At 46.5% G+C, this 22,113-nt stretch overlaps 2 protein-coding genes across 4 annotated transcripts in view; both read right to left on the bottom strand.

Moving 5' to 3' along the window:
* Positions 1–4,978: 4,978 nt before the first annotated feature.
* The window catches only part of LOC121641527 (DENN domain-containing protein 4B-like), a 60,881-nt gene continuing 43,746 nt past the window's right edge, over positions 4,979–22,113 (bottom strand). For 2 of the 3 annotated variants that reach the window (XM_041987713.1, XM_041987711.1), the window contains exons 16-29: positions 20,064–20,270; positions 18,859–18,987; positions 18,392–18,536; positions 17,451–17,609; positions 17,123–17,360; positions 16,760–17,048; positions 14,634–14,738; positions 14,386–14,561; positions 11,402–11,558; positions 11,088–11,327; positions 8,390–8,495; positions 8,141–8,306; positions 7,992–8,050; positions 4,979–6,980 (exon numbers count right to left, since the gene is read on the bottom strand). In XM_041987713.1, coding sequence (XP_041843647.1) covers positions 6,835–6,980; positions 7,992–8,050; positions 8,141–8,306; positions 8,390–8,495; positions 11,088–11,327; positions 11,402–11,558; positions 14,386–14,561; positions 14,634–14,738; positions 16,760–17,048; positions 17,123–17,360; positions 17,451–17,609; positions 18,392–18,536; positions 18,859–18,987; positions 20,064–20,270 — 2,322 coding nt within the window. In that variant the 3' untranslated portion in view covers positions 4,979–6,834. The remainder of the gene's footprint in view (positions 6,981–7,991; positions 8,051–8,140; positions 8,307–8,389; positions 8,496–11,087; positions 11,328–11,401; positions 11,559–14,385; positions 14,562–14,633; positions 14,739–16,759; positions 17,049–17,122; positions 17,361–17,450; positions 17,610–18,391; positions 18,537–18,858; positions 18,988–20,063; positions 20,271–22,113) is intronic. The other variant, XM_041987712.1, reaches the window with a different exon arrangement.
* LOC121641544 lies at positions 8,530–10,903 on the bottom strand. The gene is made up of 2 exons (XM_041987753.1): positions 10,317–10,903; positions 8,530–10,045 (listed from the first exon to the last, which is right to left on the bottom strand). The coding sequence occupies exon 2, from the start codon at positions 10,004–10,006 to the stop codon at positions 8,531–8,533; it is 1,476 nt and encodes a 491-aa protein (XP_041843687.1). The 5' UTR covers positions 10,007–10,045; positions 10,317–10,903; the 3' UTR covers position 8,530.

The following is a 22,113-nucleotide window of genomic DNA, read 5'->3' as shown; positions in this document are numbered from 1 at the left end:
GGATCGGACGGAGTTTGGTAGATGGTTCCACCACCGGGGAACAACAGAGAAGAAGAGTCTAGCTACTGATGTGGCGCCACCTTGTGGTGGGAGCACTAGGCGTCTTTCACTGGCAGAGCGTAACTGTGGAGAGGGAGTGTAGCTCTGGATTAAGGAGTGGAGGTAGACCGGAGCCGTTTGGGTTATTGTTTTGTAAGCCAGAAGCAGAGCTTTGAATCTGATGCGCTGCAACTGGAAGCCAGTGGAGAGCGATTAGCAGCGGAGTGACATGAGCTCTTTTGGGCTGGTTGAAGACCAGACGTGCTGCTGCGTTCTGGATCATCTGCAGAGGTTTAACTGAGCATGCAGGCAGGCCAGCCAGTAAGGAGTTGCAGTAGTCAATGCATGAAATGACCAGAGCCTGGACCAGGAGCTGGGCCGTGTGTTCAGTCAGGTAGGGTCTGATCCTCCTGATGTTGTAGAGAGCAAATCGGCAAGATCCAGCAACCGAGGCAACATGGTCCTTAAAGGTCAGCTGGTTGTCTACCATGACACCAAGATTCCTGGTAGAAGACGTAGGTACAAGCGTGATGGAGTCAAGCTGCACGCTTATCTGTGGCGGTAAGGAAGGATTGGCTGGAAAGACAATGAGCTCGGTCTTGGACAGATTTAGCTGAAGGTGGCGATCCTTCATCCATGTGGAGATATCAGCAACATGCTGATATTCACATTGAGACGTTGTGTCGTCAGGTGGGAAAGAAAGGAAAAGCTGAGTATCATCTGCAAAGCAGTGGTAGGAGAAACCATGAGAGCTAATGATGCAACGAGTGAGGAGGTGTATAGTGAAAAGAGAAGAGGGCTAAGCACCGAGCCCTGAGGCACCCCTGTTGTCAGCCCATGTGATCTGGACACGCCCCCTCACCAAGATACTCTGAAGGATCTCCTTGTGAGGTAGGACATAAACCACGAGAGGACAGATCCTGAGATGCCAAGCTCCGAGAGTGTGGAGAACAGTAAATGATGGTTGACCGTGTCAAAGACAGCAGACAGGTCCAGCAGTATAAGGACTGAGGATTGATCAGTGGATCTGGCAACCCGCAGGGAATCAGTAACTGACAGGAGAGCAGGTTCAGTAGAGCGGCCTTGCCTATATCCAGATTGATATGGATCTAACAGGTTGTTGTCTTGGAGGAACTGTGAGACCTGACTGAAGACGGCACGCTCTAGTAATTTAGACATGAATGGAAGCAGTGAGACCGGCCGGTAGTTTCCAACCTGGGCAGGGTTGAGTGTGGGTTTCTTCAGCAGCGGGGAACCCGAGCTTGCTTGAAGGCAGAAGGAAAGACACCGGATTTAAGAGAGGAGGTGATAATATGGGTTACTGCAGGTTTGATTGTAGGTAAAATGCTCTGCAGGATGTCAGAGGGAACAGGATCAAGAGGACAGGTTGTGGGTTTTGAGCTGACTAGAAGTTTAGAGACTTCGTCCTCATTTAGAGAGTGGAAAGAGCAGAGTGAGGCACCAGTAGCTGGTTTGGTAAGGCTGAGTTGGTCCGGCTCAGTGAATTGGTTACTGATGGTAGCAACCTTTTTAGTTAAGTAGGAAGCAAACATTTCTGCAGTCAGCACAGTGGGAGGCTGAGCAGGTGGTGGAGATAGAAGAGTTAAACACCATGAACATGTCGTGTGTTGGGAGTATTGCGGATCTTGTTCTGATAAAAGGTTTTCTTGGCCTCCTCTAGGCTGGATGTGAAAGTTTCAGGTTTTTGCTGGTACTCAGACAAGTCAGTGTGTTCTTTTGATTTGCGCCACTTTCTTTCTGCAGCCCTGAGTCCGGCTCTGTGATCCCTTAGAGCCTCTGTGAGCCATGGACTGGGAGGGTTTTGTCTGGCTGGTTTGACACCAGAGGACAGAGTTTGTCCAGAGAGGAGGCGAGAGAGGAGCAGAGTGTTTCTGTAGCCTCATTAACAGACAGTAAGGAGAAGTCTGAGTGGGAAGGGAGGGTAGAGTAAACCTCATCAGACAGCTGTGTAGGTCTGAGGGATCTCAGGTTTCTGCGGTAGGACACCATTTTTAGAGGCTCTTGAGTGACATGAGGAAGGAAGACAGAGAATTTAACCAGGAAGTGGTCTGAGAGGTGCAGCGGGGTGACGGACAGGTTGGCTGTGGAGCAGTTTCTGGTCAGTACCAAGTCAAGAGTATTACCAGCTTTGTGTGTTGGAGGAGTTTGAACCAGTTTGAGATTGAAAGAGTAGATGAGAGCCAGAAAGTCAGTTTGCCAATGTGAATGTTCATGTCTCCCATGACAATTAGTGGTGTGCCATCATCAGGAATGTCAGAGAGAATCATGTCCATTTCAGAGACAAACTCATCTATACTGCCACCCGGAGGCGGTAAATGACCAGAATGTATGCAGTGATGGTGTAGAGACCTTTACTCAGGTGATGAGCAGGTAGCCATAGGACGGAGAGGTAAAGTTCCACTTTGTAGAAATAAGAAAGCCCGTTCCACCTCCCGCCCGTTGTTTGGGTAAATTCTGCATCGACAGAAAGGGCAGCTGGTGTAGCTGTGTTTTCTGGACGGATCCAGGTTTCAGTCAGGGCTAGGACCTGAATGTCTGAGAGATTTATCAATGAACTGATAAATTCTGTTTTGTTCACTGCAGACTGACAGTTCCAGAGACCGAAGGTAACAGAGGGTGTGGCCGACATGCATGCCATTGGAAAGGACAGGTTTTGTGGATTGTGGTGTCTATGGGTCTGTACCATGTCTGACAGGGATGGTTTGAAGCACATTGTGCGTTAATATGGTTGTGAGGAGGTTTAAGCTCGTGCCCTTTCTCGGTGGACTCGCGCAGGTAGACTTGCAGGTCTTTACCCTTTGTGGTTTTAACCCGACGTGCACCATGTGTGGTAAAATACCTGGAGCTGACACAGCTGACCTCACTTTGCTTGACTGAAACCGGCTGAAACCGCCTCTATCTGCTTTACCTGAGCAGTAACCAGTGGGCTCGCGTCACGGCCTCCACTGGTTGTAGAGAGAAGGTGCTAACGACAGAGCCCACACCAGCGATGTAAACAATAACCCGAAACCAAGACAGAAACTCAAGCATTCCTCACAATAAACCAGCAAGAAGCAGAAGCAGAATTATAACTTCTTTGGGCTTAAGGCAGTGATATGCTCTGCTGATTGCTCATGCGACTCTAAAACATGGATCCCCATCGTTCCCAGGTTGATGTTCCTCTGCACCGAGCTTCGGATGGGCTCTCCACCCGTGTCAGCCAGGCCCAGAACGACCCGTTGTCCAGCCATGTAGTATTAGATTTGCACTTTCCCATTTTACTCACCAAATCCACAAAATTCACCGTCAGCTAGCTTTCTTTAGCGGGAAAATAAAGGCTTCGTGTGTGTTGGGCTAAATGTTCCCCAACCATTTCTCCCTGCACAGTCAGCAATAATTGGTTCCTTCTTTCCATACAACGGTCGGGTTGGAACGGGAGGAAATGACTTCACTTCCGTCTCTTTGCAGTTCAGATATTTCCCCGACACATTTTAACGCAGCGTACAACTTCAGGCTGACATAACTTCAGACCTACATATTAGATTTTAAGAAAATAACATTCTTTAATGACTTTTTATGGTATTAAATGCATATTTGTAAATTCAAGACCCTGCGGGAACACGTGGCCTGCAGTTTTATAGACGTGTTCCTGGATGAAGCCATACAGCTACAGCACAGTATCTTTATACGTACATCTTCAACTTGTGTAGCAATGGCACTTACTGGTACTTTGATCATGACAAGGTGTGTAGTAATTAGTGTAATTACTGAGTAAACATGTAAACACTGCAGTGACACTCATGCACAGCTTCCATAAGGCAGGACGACATCCGTCAGCACCCGCCCACTTCCAGGTGCGCCGCCTGCCTGCGGCACACCGAGCTCGGGTCGTCCCTGCAGACTTTCCTTTGTGTGGGATTTTTGCGAGCCTCCACCAGCAAGCACATCAACTTCGGTTTGTTTTCTTCTCGATTTGATTGATCAGGGATCAGGTCGTGTTCAGGTTTATAAATGAGGCTCCTGGTCTTTCCTGGCCACTGTCTGCTCTGGACGATTGCTTTATTGAATTTAATGGAAACCTGGAGATGAAGATGGACATTTATCCAGATTAGTAAGTATGTTCTAAACATCATCCCGGTTTTTAACGTGAACCAGGATCTATCTGGACCCTCAGAGCTCCTGAACTCCTGAATAAGGACAGAAGGGTCAATGTGGCACTTTAGTGCAGGATCACACCTGTCCTGCAGGTTTTACCCGTTGCCCTGCTGCAACACACCTGAACCTCGTCAAACTGGGTCCATGTCACACCTGGTCCTCATTACACCTGGTTCGTCGTCGCACCATGTCCACGACACACTTGACCCTTGTTGCACCTGGTCCATGTCACACCTGGTCCACGTCGCACCTGGTCCGCACAGCTTGTTGCCAAGTTCTGCACAAGCCTCTTAGTGATCATTAATAATGTGACTCAGGTGTGTTGCAGCAGATAAACATGTAAAACCTGCAGGACAGGTGATGGTCCTACAGGTTTTAAAGACTTGATTAAGCGTGACATGTGAACAGAAAATATTTTCTCTTTTAAATTGATTTTAAAAGAGATTCATTTAGATCTAAACTTTGCAGGAACAGTAAATATTCCTCACATTCCTAAACGAGCAACAACCAGAAGTTTCCAATAAACAGACCCTGTAAAAATGCCTTATTTATGGTGGATCTGCTTCCAGTTTAGTCCCAGTTTAACGTCCTCTTCTGAACACATCTGGTGGCGTCAATCTCACCGAGCTAACATTTTTTTAGAACAAAGGTAGCAACAAGCTGATGTTTATGTTTCTGTGCTGCTAAGCTAGCTGCTAACAGAAATGCTACCATGCTGGACTGACGCTCTTCACGTCCATATGATTGACTGCGTGGGACTCTGGGTCAGTAAATCAATCACTGCTGCAGTTTCACCGCCATCTTTATTTTCTTAAAAAACAAACATTTACAGCCCAAATATAAATTATACCAGCAATAAAACCTTCAGTGAAACGCTGCGTTCACAGACACCTGGAGGGTAGGAATATCCACGCACACACACGTTTGTGCTCCGAGCCGCTCAGCTGACCTCAATTATCGTTCAGAAACTGATCAGTTACCGCTACTCACCTTAGCTCCTCCCACCTGTGATGTCAGCAGAGGGGACCAGGTGATTCAGATCCGACCAGGACCAGATCAGACCAGAACCAGATCAGACCAGAACCATACAGCCTTCATCTTCACCCACAGCTTCACATCACGATGTGTTCACTGAACCTTGGAAATGGGAACTCAAATTTTGAGTCCAGTTTTACTGATGAGGATCCAGATCCAGATCAGGATCCTGATCAGATGTTATTTTTTTCACTCATTTCTAGAATTTAGAAAGTTCAATTAAAAATTGTCTTTGAATGCAGCATCAATAAAACAAACCTGGAAACAGAGAAACCCAACATCAGCTTCCAGAGGGGTCCAGGTCTGGTTCTGGAGCAGAATTTGACCTCCAGGCCCACAACAGGACCTCTAGAAACAGAACTAGATCATTAGGACCAGAACAGGACCTCCAGGACCAGAAGTGGACCCCCTTACTGCGAGGTAACAGGACCACCAGGTCAGCTGACGCTGCAGCGCCCCCTGCTGGATCCTTTCTACAGTCTGATGGTCTGAAGGACCAACTTCAGGATCAGAACCAGGTCTTTGTGGATCTGCATGTTTTCCTCTCAGTTTGGTGTAAGGTGGTCTGAGCTCTCGGATCTGGAACTGGTCTTCAGTGACTATGGAGGAACCATGATGGAGAGGTGTGGGTTTGACCCCTGCAGCCGAGAGGCCTCGAAGCAAACAAGCAAGCAGCCAGGAGACACGCGGGTCGGACTGAGCATGCTCCACACTGGTCCAGGTCTGGCTCCACTCCTAACATAAAAAAACATCTAAAACCTTTTTTTTTGTTCTGGTTCTGGTTCTGCTCACTGGACCGACCAGAGAACCGAGCAGATAAAAACATAAACTCCAGTTTTTCTTTCAGATAAACATGCAGGTGAGTATTTCTGACATCATCACATCTGCAGCCAATCAGAGGGGGGCGTGTTAGCGGAGAAGACGGGAGGCAAAAAAACAAGCAGAACTAACGATCTGGATCAGACCCGGATCAGAGCACGGTTGTTGGTTCTGATTTTGTAAACAAAACAAAAACAACCAAATGTTCAGTGGAGTATAAAAACCATAATCTTCCAGTCCTCCAATGATGTTTCCATGGCAACAGAGCATATCTGAGGTCAGCCTGAACCCACTTCTCTCATCCAGAACCAGAAAGTTCCTTTAGATCAGCTCAGGATCAGATCTGGATCCAAGTCCAGGAAGTCAGCGAACATCCTGATGAGGAGTGCTCTTCATCTTCTCAGGTCTTCAGAGGATGATGATGGAACTGAAGGAAATGTTTTGTTGTACAGGAACTAAAAAACCATGACCTAGTCTGTTCCCTCTGCAGGAAAAGCTGATCAGAGACCTGGAGCTTCTGTTAGTGGTGTTTCCTGATCCATGTTTGACTTTTCTTCCAATAAAACCCTCTACAGTTCAAACATTTCCAGTTTAAGTCCAGAAGATTCCCAGACAGCCGAGACATGCAGCAGGAATCTGGAGGTGCTAACCAATCCGTATGTTTTCCAGTCTGACGATGGGAAGAACTGCGACTCCGCCTGCTGCTGGACGGCGGCCAGGATCTGAGATGAGGCGAGGACCAGCAGCATCCACCAGGAGGCAGCAGAGAGGTGGAGCGAGGCTCCTTCAGCACTCCAGAGGAGGGTGGAAGCTCCGTCTGCAGTCGATGGCTTTGGGGCTGGGCGGCTGCGCTCGCTTCTTATGGAGCTCCTCTCGACCCAGAGTCCCGTTGAGCCGCGAGTACGCCGCCTTGAACTTCTTATCGAACGCGGCTGGAGGAGAAGAAGATGATCAGCTGATGGATTTAACCAACAAACATACAGCCATACCAGGGGGGTAATTCAGAAAGGAGGTTTAACAGATGCTGGAATAAAGCCTGAGCTCCAGGTTGTCAAATTCTCTGACGTCTCAACCTGTCTGTCAGCTCCAAAACACCTGCTATGTGTTAGCTACCCCAACCCCCCGTTGGGTCAGACAGGTGACCCATAAAAGGCTGAAATCATGATGAAAATGACTGAATGGAGAGGGTCTTATTTTTCCCAGCCTGAGTCATGGGCTCTCGTTGAGGCTGATAGAGAAAAATATTATAATTAAAAGCAATGAACAGCATCCGCTACACCTGCTGCGGGGTTGCCAGGCAATAACAGAAACTAAACATATTGTAAATGGAGTTGTCTGTTTCTTTTAATCAAAGTGGTTCTGACAGATTTGATCAGGCCCATGGTGACCTCTCCTCAAACCAGAGCTACTCAGTCCTAAGAGGGCCACAGTCCAGCAGGTTCTTCATGAAGCCTTGATCCAACACACCTGAGTCAAATTAAATAGATCACAATGCCTCATTAATCTGAATCAGGTGTGTTGGAGCAGGGATACATGGAAAACCTGCTGGACTACGGCCCTTGTAGGACCGGATTAAGTAACCCTGCCTCAACCTCTTTCCCCTACCAGGCTGTTCACCGCGTGTTTCCATATTAACTTGCCTCGATTAGCCATTTTAGAACAGAAAACCCAAGGTTACTATTTAGGTCAACACAACCAGCTGAACAGTGAACCTGCTCACTGGATTACTCCCCCATGACCGAACACTCCCCCCACAGAGCTGGTTTATCACAGACCACCTCCAGGATGGAGAACCCGTCTTCAGACCTGGATCCTGACGGGGTCTCTGGTGTTCGGTGTGTTAGTTCTAGATCCTGGTTGGCTTATCTGGGAGGCCTTCATGGTGAAATACGTGGAGTTTTAAGGGTTAAACACCTTCATGGGGTCGTGTGTTGAGGTCTTACCAACGTGATCTTTGCCCATAGCTGCCAGAGTGAGGAAGAGGAACTCCCTGTACAAACTCCTGTCAACAGAAACACCCTGATAAGCGTCAGATCATCATCATCATCATCAGGTTTCCGTTAGTAACCTGATGTGTGTGCGTTGAACACACCTCTGGACACGCGGGGATCCCGGCTGCTTGGCCAGCGTGTCCAGGAACAGGGTGACGGCCTTGTGGACCTCGTTCATGCCGACCCAGCGCAGAACCTCCTCCAGGAAGGATATGGTGAACGGGTGGTTATGCCGCCGCCAGCTGTAGCACCTCATGGGAACGCCACCTGGTGGAGGGGCGGAGCCAAAAATCAGGCGGATTACAGTGAACCTTCCGGTGGGCTGATATTGATGTGTGTGTTTGACTTACTGTGGATTCTCCACAGGATGTAGAGGGGGGGCCACTGGTCTGTGTCGGGGGTCAGGGTGTCCCACATGAGTCGAACCCTTACCGCAGAGTTCTCCGACTGGGAAGCCTACAGGAAAACTGAACGAGTCACCTGACGGAGATCTACTTCCAAACCAAACCAAACCACTTTAACCGAGAACTAAACCACTTTAACCCAGGACTGAACCACTTTAACCGAGAACTAAACCACTTTAACCCAGGACTGAACCACTTTAACCGAGAACTAAACCACTTTAACCCAGGACTGAACCACATTAACCCAGGACTGAACCACTTTAACCCAGGACTGAACCACTTTAACCGAGAACTAAACCACTTTAACCCAGGACTGAACCACTTTAACCCAGGACTGAACCACTTTAACCCAGGACTGAACCACTTTAAACCAGGACTGAACCACATTAACCCAGGACTGAACCACTTTAACCCAGGACTGAACCACATTAACCCAGGACTGAACCACTTTAACCCAGGACTGAACCACATTAACCCAGGACTGAACCCCTTTAACCCAGGACTGAACCACATTAACCCAGGACTGAACCACTTGAACCCAGGACTGAACCACATTAACCCAGGACTGAACCACATTAACCCAGGACTGAACCACATTAACCCAGGACTGAACCACATTAACCAAGGACTGAACCACTTTAACCCAGGACTGAACCACTTTAACCGAGGACTGAACCACTTTAACCGAGAACTAAACCACTTTAACCCAGGACTGAACCACTTTAACCGAGAACTAAACCACTTTAACCCAGGACTGAACCACTTTAACCCAGGACTGAACCACTTTAACCGAGAACTAAACCACTTTAACCCAGGACTGAACCACTTTAACCGAGAACTAAACCACTTTAACCCAGGACTGAACCACATTAACCCAGGACTGAACCACTTTAACCCAGGACTGAACCACTTTAACCCAGGACTGAACCACTTTAACCCAGGACTGAACCACATTAACCCAGGACTGAACCCCTTTAACCCAGGACTGAACCACATTAACCCAGGACTGAACCACTTGAACCCAGGACTGAACCACATTAACCCAGGACTGAACCACTTTAACCCAGGACTGAACCACATTAACCCAGGACTGAACCACATTAACCCAGGACTGAACCACATTAACCCAGGACTGAACCACATTAACCAAGGACTGAACCACTTTAACCCAGGACTGAACCACTTTAACCGAGGACTGAACCACTTTAACCGAGAACTAAACCACTTTAACCCAGGACTGAACCACTTTAACCGAGAACTAAACCACTTTAACCCAGGACTGAACCACTTTAACCGAGAACTAAACCACTTTAACCCAGGACTGAACCACTTTAACCGAGAACTAAACCACTTTAACCCAGGACTGAACCACATTAACCCAGGACTGAACCACTTTAACCCAGGACTGAACCACATTAACCCAGGACTGAACCACTTTAACCCAGGACTGAACCACATTAACCCAGGACTGAACCCCTTTAACCCAGGACTGAACCACATTAACCCAGGACTGAACCACTTGAACCCAGGACTGAACCACATTAACCCAGGACTGAACCACATTAACCCAGGACTGAACCACTTTAACCGAGAACTAAACCACTTTAACCCAGGACTGAACCACTTTAACAGAGAACTAAACCACTTGAACCCAGGACTGAACCACTTTAACCCAGGACTGAACCACATTAACCCAGGACTGAACCACTTTAACCCAGGACTGAACCACATTAACCCAGGACCGAACCACATTAACCCACGACTGAACCACTTTAACCGAGAACTAAACCACTTTAACCCAGGACTGAACCACATTAACCCAGGACTGAACCACTTTAACCCAGGACTGAACCACATTAACCCAGGACTGAACCACTTTAACCGAGAACTAAACCACTTTAACCCAGGACTGAACCACTTTAACCCAGGACTGAACCACATTAACCCAGGACTGAACCACTTTAACCCAGGATTGAACCACATTAACCCAGGACTGAACCACATTAACCCAGGACTGAACCACTTTAACCGAGAACTAAACCACTTTAACCCAGGACTGAACCACTTTAACCCAGGACTGAACCACTTTAACCGAGGACTGAACCACTTTAACCGAGAACTAAACCACTTTAACCCAGGACTGAACCACTTTAACCGAGAACTAAACCACTTTAACCCAGGACTGAACCACATTAACCCAGGACTGAACCACTTTAACCCAGGACTGAACCACTTTAACCCAGGACTGAACCACATTAACCCAGGACTGAACCACATTAACCCAGGACTGAACCACTTTAACCCAGGACTGAACCACTTTAACCGAGGACTGAACCACTTTAACCGAGAACTAAACCACTTTAACCCAGGACTGAACCACTTTAACCGAGAACTAAACCACTTTAACCCAGGACTGAACCACTTTAACCCAGGACTGAACCACTTTAACCCAGGACTGAACCACATTAACCCAGGACTGAACCACTTTAACCATACAATCCTTCCTTCTCGTACAGTGTAATAAAGATACTGAACTGAATTCTGTCATGACAGTTATTTTCCACATTCAGCCTTTTTTCCATCCTCTCAAACAGAACCACCATCTGGACCTGCACCTGTAACAAACCACCTGGATTATATTTACCTGTGTGAACTGGCTGACCAATGGTGAGCTCCGCACCAGCTGCAGCAGGTTACTGGGTAGGCCGAGCCGCTGGAAGTACCAAACCAGGTTCCAGAAGATGATGGAATGGCTGTCCAGGAATTGAGGCTGGGCCAGGACTGCTTCCCCCTCGTTCTCCAGCAGACTCTCCAACTCCTTCCTCAGAACCAGAGGACTCAGGTAAGCCACCGCTACCTGAGGGGTCCCGCCCACCAATGAGCCCTGATGGAGGGGTGGAGTCTGTCAGTGAGGCAGGAAGGACGGGAAGATGATGTGCGAGATGTGTAAGAGGTTACCGCAGTGGTTCTGCTGTTCTCAGAGTAGCTGCTGGTCTCAGAACTGGAGTCCTCGCCTAGTCCGTTGCACTGGAGCCTCTGGGACGTCTCATGGCCACTAGGGGGCCTCGCGACGCTCTCCACCTCATCTTCCAGGTTCAAGTTGCAGCGTTCAGAACTGAGAAGGAAGAACAGACTCTTACACATCGGTTCCAGCTGATCCATTATTGGCTAATATCAGGCAGCAGATGATAAACTGATTAACCAGTGGTTCTCAAACTTTTTCTACTGTGCCCCCCGACCCATCACAGACGTGAGGAAAATGTAATATGAAACACATTTACTGTTAAACCAAGAGCCAGACATCTGCCCTCTCTCATCCCAGTTACCCGTTTCTCCATGAGTGTGTCTCAATCCGTGCAGGTACGTGAGTGAACTGACTGCAGAGCGTCGTGCGTACTAAGCTCTACCTTCGGTAGTGATGCTGTCGTGGGTCAGTGCGACCCAGACGCACCACTGACGCTCTGAACTTACCGGTAAGGACGTTCCAGCGTTTGACGACGATTCTTCTGCTGCTTTAATTTACAGAATGACCTTCCAACTCTTGATTTTACTTTCTTTTGTTTACTCCTTAACCCCACCTGTAAACTTCATCGCATCCAACTCTGACACAGGACCCTCCTCCTATTGGCTGAACATGAGTTAGAACGTATGCTTATTTATTTTAAGGTAAATGACCTCCTACATGCTGCCTGATGGCAGCGCCGCTCCGTTAAAACCTTTTCAGGGACAGTCCGTCCAACTAAGTTCTTCCAAAATCCAAAATAACGTTTACATGTATGTTTGCATGTCATCATACTTTATACTATTAAACATAAACTCTGTTTCTGTAAACAGTCTAAACTCAGACTGAGGTTGTTGTCTTTGGACCTGAGAACCACAGGAATAGGGGTGTGCAATATCGTCTCGTCCACGGTAACACCGGTGGTTTTTTTGACACCGGTATAAAATTTAATATTGCGATATCATATGGTGACGTCATTTGCGCGCCCTTCAACTCCTGCCGCAGGAAGGCGGCGCACTAGGTCAAAGTAAGAGTCAAAGTAAACATGGCTGAGCAAAGCAAGGATGTGGCATTACCCCCTGACTTAATTCCAAAAAAGGGAGCCACCTCTGTCATCTGGAATTATTTTGGCTTCAGAAAAGACGACATGGATCAGACCACTATCCTTTGCAAGACATGCAAGCATGTTGTGTCAGGAAAGGGTGGAAACACGACGAATTTGTTCAGTCATCTAAAGCACAAACATCCTGTGCGCTATGAAGAGTGCATGCAGATGCGAGAAACTTCAGGAGTTGCGGGGACGGCAAGTAAAAATCCACCAAAAGTAGTTCAGCATGGAATTGTCAATGCCTTATTTAGCTGTACGCCTTACGCCAGTCAAAGCCAGCGGTGGAAAGACATAACTGACGCGGTTACTTACTGTGTGGCTAAAGACATGATGCCGATACAAACGGTGGAGAAAGAAGGCTTCCGCCACCTCGTACACAAGTTGGACCCCCGCTGGGGGTCCTGACAAAGAATTTAAAACTTAACTGTGAATGTACAAAAATGTACAACTGTAGCTAAATGAAAAACTATCAGTACAACCAAAAGCAAATAAAAAGATATGGAGAAAGGTACAAAGTGCTGGATAATGGTAATTTTCCAACAAGTTTAAGGCAAGATTCTTCTGTTAATGTACATCATTTGAAGGTGTTTGCTCCTCAAAGTGGAAGTAATTTTTTTCCCAAAGATTTTTCTTTATGACTGTTTATCTTGAAGTGTTTAGTTTATAGACCTTGTTGGCTCAATTGCAATACACCTTATGTGGCGGTTTTCTCAAAGTCAGAGAATTCTTTGTTTTTGAATCCACCACTGATTTTGTTTTTCAGAAGCTTTTTACACAAATAGAGTTAATCATATCGTTTCCAGAAATGAATATAATATACAGTAAGCCTAAGGGGCTTTTTTTGTTTGACAACCTCATTTAAGTACATTCCCTCTTCTTGATGTTTACAAGGTATGGTTGAAAATGTTGCCTATGCCTAAAGATATTTGTTCACTAAACTGTTTAAAATGGTTTACATTTGTGAAATTTGCACTTGATTGTTTTTGGTTTTTGATAGTCATTTTAGCTAAACACATGGTAGCTGATTTCTGACTAAATGTGAATTCAAATAGATTTTTGAATAATTTAATTTATATTTTCTTTTGTTAACTAAATTTTCAAATCTAATGTAGGAGCATATTGTTTTTATTTTGGTTGCACAATATTTCTTTGTATTTATTATGTTTTGGAGCTACATATTTATGTGGTTAAAAGCCGTTGAAAACAATAAAAATGGGAAAAATCGTTACATATCGTTATCAAGGTATTTTTGAAAAATTATCGTGATATAATTTTTTAGCAATATCGCCCACCCCTACACAGGAAGACTTGGAATCTCTCCGGATGGTTTTACCTTGGCTTCCAGTACTACAGTGAGGAACTTTGGAGTTATTCTGGACCAGGATCTGTCCTCTGACTCACACATAAACCAGGTTTATAGGACCACCTTCTTCCACCTATGTAATATTCCCAGAATGAGGAGCATCCTGTCTCCGAGTGACGCAGGAAAACTGGTAGAACGAGAGGCAGAACCTGAAACGACCAATCCCTTGTCTGTGGAACCAGCTCCGGAGGTTTTCCTGGTACTGACAGAGGGTTTCCTTCCTGGTTCTGGTTCTGATGAAGGTTTCCTTAGCTAGTTCATTATGTTACGAACTGGTTTATATGAACAGTTATTATAAAGTGGGCTGCTGTGGATCACTTGATGGGTCTGTGTTAACCGGATTAAAAGTGGAAAATAATGAACTGGACTGAATCGGACTGTGTCTGTAAAAGGGAGAAGCCGTCGGTATGTAAATGAGATTCTCCATCATCCCTGTCATCAGACCAGTTCCAGCCAGTTGGTGTCGGTACCTGTTGACGGGTCCGAGGTTACAGATCTCCGCGTTCAGGAAAGGGACGAAGGAGGCGGAGCAGAACGGGCAGGACGAGTTGAGGTTGGAGTCGTCCGACGTCCAGCCGGCCATGATCTCCTCGTCGTAGACCAGCGAGTTACAGCTGCGGCAAAGCGAGCAGCTGGACATCAGAACCTGGACGCAGAGACGGTGGAACATCAACACACATCCGGTCCAGAACAGATCCATCCGGACGCTGACATTTACCTCCATCCCCGCCCCCTCCTGATCGGCATCCCAGGATCTGCGTAGAGGGTACGCCGGCGTGGGCGTGTCCGTCAGGTCGAGGTCACTTCCTACAGACAGCGAGCTCTGAAAGCAGAGGATTCAGGGGTTACTAAAAAACACCAACGAGGAAGAAACAAACGGCTTTAAACCATCTGCTGGTCGTTACCGGGAGAAAAGCTGAAGGAAATTAAATTTCACTTCTACCGGATGAAAGAAAGAAACTAATTTTATCTGATGAGCTGAAAACTGGTTTAAAATGCATCTAAAAACAGCCAGAAAAGGGAGAAATGATGAAATTAATCTTATTCTCAGGCTTATTATCAAATCCGTCCTTTCTTCATAAAAAATCTATTAAAATAGTTTCTTTTTTTTGGTAAAAAAAAAAAATCTGGAAAATTTAACACCATATAAAATATTGAAAGTTTGGTCATTTACAAAAGAGAAAATCTTTTCTTAAAGAACGAACCCCAAAAAAGAACAAATGAAGGTTAAAACAAGTTTTGTTTCATTAATGGTTTTAATATTTCTTCAAAATTTCTTTATGCTCATTTTTATTATTTTTATTTAATTTTTTAGTTTGATTATATGGAAAGTAAATATAAATAAAATAAATCCTAATAAATAAATATATGGCTCAATAAATATAAACTAAATAGAAATAAAGTCAAATAAATTATTGAATCTCCAGAAGCTCACCATCATCATCATCCTCATCATCACCATCACCATCATCATCATCATCACCACCATCATCATCATCATCACAATCACCATCACACCATCATCATCATCACAATCACTATCATCATCATCATCACCACCATCATCATCATCACAATCACTATCATCATCATCATCACCACCATCATCATCATCACAATCACCATCACACCATCATCACCACCATCATCATCATAACCATAATCATCAACACATCATCACCATCATCATCACCACCATCATCATCATCATCACAATCACTATCATCATCATCATCACCACCATCTTCATCATCACAATCACTATCATCATCATCATCATCACCACCATCATCATCATCACAATCACCATCACACCATCATCACCATCATCATCATCATAACCATAATCATCAACACATCATCACCATCATCATCACCACCATCATCATCATCACAATCACCATCACACCATCATCACCACCATCACCATCCTCATCATCATAACCATAATCATCAACACATCATCACCATAATCATCATCATCATCACCACCACCATCATCATCACAATCACCATCATCATCATCACAATCACCATCACACCATCATCAGCATCATCACCACCATCATCATCATCACCACCATCATCATCATCACAATCACCATCACACCATCATCAGCATCATCACCACCATCATCATCATCACAATCACCATCACACCATCATCATCACCACCATCATCATCATCACAATCACCATCATCATCATCATCACCACCATCATCATCATCACAATCACCATCATCATCACATCACCACCATCATCATCACCACAATCACCATCACACCATCATCACCACCATCATCATCATCACAATCACCATCACACCATCATCATCACATCACCACCATCATCATCACCACAATCACCATCACACCATCATCACCACCATCATCATCATCACAATCACCATCACACCATCATCATCACACCATCATCAGCATCATCACCACCATCATTATCACCATCATCATCATCACAATCACCATCACACCATCATCATCATCATCATCAGCACCATCATCATCGTCATTACCATCATCATCATCGTCACCATCATCATCATCACCATCATCGTCACCGTCATCATCATCACAATCACCACAATCATCATCATCATCATCGTCACCATCACCACTATCATCATCATCATCATCACAATCACCACCACCATCATCATCATCACCATCATCATCATCACCACTATCATCATCATCATCATCACAATCACCACCACCATCATCATCATCACCATCATCATCATCACCACTATCATCATCATCATCATCACAATCACCACCACCATCATCATCATCACCACTATCAAGGTAATCACACGGTCACCTCTGAGTTGGCGTTCACCAGCTTCTCCTTGGCTTTCAGCAGCGTCTCTGCTACATGAGACTTCCTGGAATGCCTCTGATCCGATACTCTTCGTCCTATGCCTCCTCCTCCTCCTCCTGGTCGCCGGTCGTCAACGCTGGCGGCCCGTCGGGACGACGTTCTGTGTTTGGTCGGCGTGAGGAGCTGCTGCAGTTTTCCTGCCAGACCTCCTCGGCTTGGGGAGGAGACGTTGTTGCAGTTCTCGTCCACGACCTTGTTCCTGTGGGCGGAGTCTCGAGCTCCCGCAGGTCTGCAGGTCAGAAAGAGAAGGTTGAAGAACAGGAATAAGAAACCTGCTCACACCTGAAGCAGGTGATCACTCACCTGCCGTCTCTTGATGCCGGATGACAGCGGTAGTCTGCCTCCATGTCGGCCGACTCTGTGCACTCGTTGTGGAAGTTGGAAAGGCAGACCTGACTGCGACGGACCACCAGTCCACCGGGGGTCGCTGGAGGTGGCGTGGACGTGTCTCGCCGTCCCAGAGGAGGTTTCCCAGAGCTGATGTCTCCATGGCCATTCGTCCCAGAGTTCGGCAGGAGGGTCTTCTTGGAAGGTCTGATCTCTGTAGGACGAAAAAAGGAAAGTTAGAAGAAGTGATCCAGAAGTTCTGAGCAAGAGGAAGCTGGGATCGGCTGAGATCTTCTTTTCTTACTGTCGCTGGATGTCTTCATGCTGTTCAGGCTGCTGCTCTTCACCATGTGACCGGTCAAAGACTCGTGACTGGAGCTTTCACTCAGACCGCTCCAGCTGGACTGACGAATCAGAGCGGAGTGGGGGCGGGGCCTTTGATCCGGGTCCATAGCAGGATCTTCTTTACAAACAGAGAGACCTTCATCATTCACAGCAGCGAGACCCTGTTCCTCCAGAAACACATCAGGACTGATTTAAATCCAGAACCCTACACCAGCAGGAAAAAGACTGAGCAAAACTGGCAACTGTAGAACAGCCGCCCGCAGAACTATGGAACAGCCGCCTGCAGAACCTACAGAACAGCCGCCCGCAGAACTACGGAACAGCCGCCTGCAGAACCTACAGAACAGCCGCCCGCAGAACTACGGAACAGCCGCCTGCAGAACCTACAGAACAGCCGCCCGCAGAACCGGCGGAACAGCCGCCCGCAGAACTACGGAACAGCCGCCCGCAGAACCTACGGAACAGCCGACTGCAGAACAAAATGAGTTACAATAATTACCACAAAGTAGTCGAAGAGTTCAAGAGCTTTCTGCCGTTTACCAAAACCTGGACCAGATGTTTTCTAGCACTGGGTCTCTGTGGACATCATTATTGAAAAACCGAGCTCAGACAGGACTGTCATCAGGTGGCTGGAGGTGCAGGACCAAGCCACTTTGATCTGGATTCAGATTGAATTCTGAGTTTCAGCTGGAATTCAAACAATCTTCAAAAACCCTGAAGAAGCAGAATCCGACCCACAGAGCCTGACCTATAGAACCACTATGAAACATCTGACTTATGAAACCTGACCAACAAAACCTCCGACCAGCAGAACTCGGCCTACAGAACCTGACCTACGGAACCTGTGACCTACTGAACTTCCACCTCTGATCAGTCATTTCCGGATCAAACATGGCTGACCTCCTCTGGATCCCACGGAGCTGCTCTTCTCCCGCCGTCTGATTGGTTGTCTGAACTGGGCCACAGCCAACAGGACGTTCCTCAGCTTGGCCCAGAGGAGACGTCCACCCTGATTGGTGGACGGCCACTTGCTTTCCAGAACGGCCTGAAGACAGAGAGGACATCTGATTAGTCATCCAATCAACTTGTACAATCTGCAGCATCAGCAAGAAGATCAAAAAACAGAAACTAATGAAGAGTTAGTTTTCCTCATCATCATTTGATTGACATGAAGAAGAAAATGTAAATAAACAAATGAATATGGAAGAATAAACTAGACCTGGTCTGGTCAAACTCCGCCCCCTAGTGGTGACGATTAATAAACAATAAAACCAGACAAGTGCTTGTGTGTGTGTGTGTGTGTGTGTGTGTATGTGTGTGTGTTTCCTGTGGTCACATTCAGGGTTCAGTGTGTGTTTGTTCTGGACCTTGTTGTAGTATCCGTAGGTGATGGTGTTGGGTGTGATTCCAGCCTTCTTCATCTCTAGCAGGACCCGGACCGCGAGGACTGGCTGACCGTACAGGCCACACAGCTGCATCAGGATCCGGTAACACACCTAAAACAAACACACACACGCACACATACAAACAAACAAACTGTTATACTCCAACAGACTTTACATTTACTTACATTTATTCTCTGCCTAAAAACACAATAAAGTCCTGGTCCAGTCCTCATGTCTTCATCTTTAACTTTGTTGTATTTTTCATCAACAGTTTTCTGCTTTCTGAAGGTGAGTTTTTCTGCTTTTCGCTCATTTCCAGTCCAGTCTTGGTACCGGACCAGGTCCAGAGGAACTTAACTCAGACTCTGAGTCCTTCAGGGTAAAAGGCTCCTGACTCGCAGGACGAACCAGAGATGTGTCGACACATAACAGACGACTCAGCAAAGAACCGGTTTAAACTGGATCTTTAAGCTCTTTTTCACAAAGACGCTTCATTTGTTCCCATTTCTTTAGTTTCACCTGTAAAACCAGCAAAGACCTGAACCAGGACCTGAGAGATGCATCTGGACCTTCAGCTGATCCGAAGCCTCATCAGAAATGGTCTCCATGGAAACGTGTCTGTTAGGAAGCCAGAAAAGGCTGAGGTCACATGACCCAAGAACTGGACTGAAGATCAGTGGAAAAGGGTTTGATTGAGGGACGGATCCTCTCCAGAACCCAGATCTCGACAGAGATGTGATCAGCAATTTATCACATGTCCAAAGAAAGTAAATATGCTATAAAAGTCTGGATAAAAACATGGCCTATGAGGCCGCTGGAGGAAACTAATGAACATTGGTATCAGTCTTAAAGCTTCTCAGAACTGGACCAACTCTGGTTCTGATCGCAATGATGGATATATATTTATGTAGGAATATGTTTCAGTAAATCACTGAAACTGTTTCCTGTTTTACTGGAAATACAGAAAAAAATGAGTCTGGATCTGGAGTGGATCAGGACTGGATCTGGACTGGATATGGACTGGTTTAGGACTGGATCAGGATGGCTGACCAGGCTGTTTTCATTAACCAGGAATAGACCAGTACTGGAGCCGACCACCACCACAGATCCACCAGGAGCTGACTGGCTTGGACTAGAACCTGAGCTGAGCTCAAACTGTGACCCAGCAGTGACCCGGTCAGTCTCACCTCATCCGGCAGCACCACCTTGCGGTTCTCCATGTGTTTGAGGACGTCGTAGGCAGTGTGCAGGGCGCGGACCTTGGCGCTTTCGGCCCGGACGAAGGTGGGCAGGTAGATGAACCAGAGGCCGTAACAGTGACCCAGCAGACACTTGGACCACATGTCTGGAACCGCAGAGTACTTCTGAGCCCGCTTCTGGGCCAACTTGATCTCCTGCAGACATAAACAGAACCATCTAATCAGAACCTGCAGAACCTGACAGATGTTTGAACCCACTGAAGCTGTTGCTGCAGAGTCCCCTGCTGTCTGGAGTCCAGACTCTACAGGAACCAGAAACAGAAAGGTTTACTTCCTGGTTTCACCTGAACAACAAACAACATGGTTGCTGTTAAAAACAGTTTTTACATCCATGTTTACGATCACAGGTGTCTAAGTCCTGGTTTCAAGTGGGACGGTTCTGGGGTGGTCTGGTTCACTTTCTCCGAAATGAGGACGAACAGCTGTGGACTGATGAAGATGAGGACGAAGAGCTGTGGACTGATGAAGATGAGGAGGAACAGAGGCCGACTGATGAAGATTGAGGAGGAACAGCTGTGGACTGATGAAGATGAGGACCAGCTGTGGACTGATGAAGATGAGGAGGAACAGCTGTGGACTGATGAAGATGAGGAGGAACAGCTGTGGACTGGTGAAGATGAGGAGGAACAGCTGTGGACTGGTGAAGATGAGGAGGAACAGAGGCCGACTGATGAAGATTGAGGAGGAACAGCTGTGGACTGATGAAGATGAGGACCAGCTGTGGACTGATGAAGAGGAGGAGGAACAGCTGTGGACTGGTGAAGATGAGGAGGAACAGCTGTGGACTGGTGAAGATGAGGAGGAACAGCTGTGGACTGGTGAAGATGAGGAGGAACAGAGGCCGACTGATGAAGCTGAGGAGGAACAGCGGCAGACTGGTGAAGATGAGGAGGAACAGAGGCCGACTGATGAAGATGAGGAGGAACAGCTGTGGACTGGTGAAGATGAGGAGGAACAGCTGTGGACTGATGAAGATCAGGAGGAACAGCTGGGAGAAAGTGAACTTTGATGGTTTAGGAGAATCTTTAGAGAGAAATCTTTGGTCTTGTTGCTGATGTGGTAGAAAATGAGAGGAAGAGGAGGAGGAGGAGGAAGAGGAAATCCAGGTTAGAGCCACTCTGATCAAGCAGGTCAGTAAACGGATGTTATTTCCTTACACTGTTTATTAGGTGTAAACGTCTCCTCGCCTTTGCTGACCGGCTGCTCCTGCAGGTACCGGGGCCTTATTTATAAAACTGTGCGTAGCAAAGCAAACTGCAGGCGGTAGTTCGGCGGCATGTTCGGTAAAACATCCGTCTGCCATGCGGAAAGCCAAAATTCAATGATCAGACAGATGAAAAGCGTCGTTAAATGACAGCAATGCTACCGGTGATTTCTTTTCATTTATAAAATAAATATGTACAGATACATCTGGGATTGGTAGCAGTTTATTTAGTGTTAAATATTTCTTTCTAGTTGCTGGATGTTCCAGCTGGGTGGGCGGGGCAGAGGGACACAATCACCGCCATTAACCAGGTGGTTAGGAGTTGCAGGAAATAAAGACGTGTGAACAGAAATGAGGACAAGAATAAAAACATTGTGTAAGAATAAATAAAGGAAATCCTCCTCTTGTGTGTTTCGTTAGCGTAGCATCACTTCTAGACCTCCAGCCTCCAGTCTGGTCCCGCTCTGCTGGAATGAAGGACCAAAGCTACTTTCCACACTGATGCTACATGCTGGCAGCAGACTGGCTCCTTATTTATCTGGATGGTTTTATAACATGAAGTTTTGTTCCACAATGACAGAACATGTTTTAGTGGTTGAGCTTCTTATTAACATCATCTCCCTTTTTCCTGGAAATCCTGGTTTTCCCGAGCGTGGCTCTTAGGAGGATTAATATGGAATGTGTCTTTATTTCTACAAACAGCTTTAATATCTAACATGTGGTGTGAAAGGTGATAGTGGATTGTGTACAAACGTCTCACATTTCACATCATTT

The sequence above is a fragment of the Melanotaenia boesemani genome, chromosome 6 (assembly GCF_017639745.1).
Source record: "Melanotaenia boesemani isolate fMelBoe1 chromosome 6, fMelBoe1.pri, whole genome shotgun sequence".
In the NCBI taxonomy this organism is placed as follows: Eukaryota; Metazoa; Chordata; class Actinopteri; order Atheriniformes; family Melanotaeniidae; genus Melanotaenia; species Melanotaenia boesemani.
Note: the sequence above shows the minus strand (reverse complement) of the source record. Positions and strands in the feature narration are given on the sequence as shown.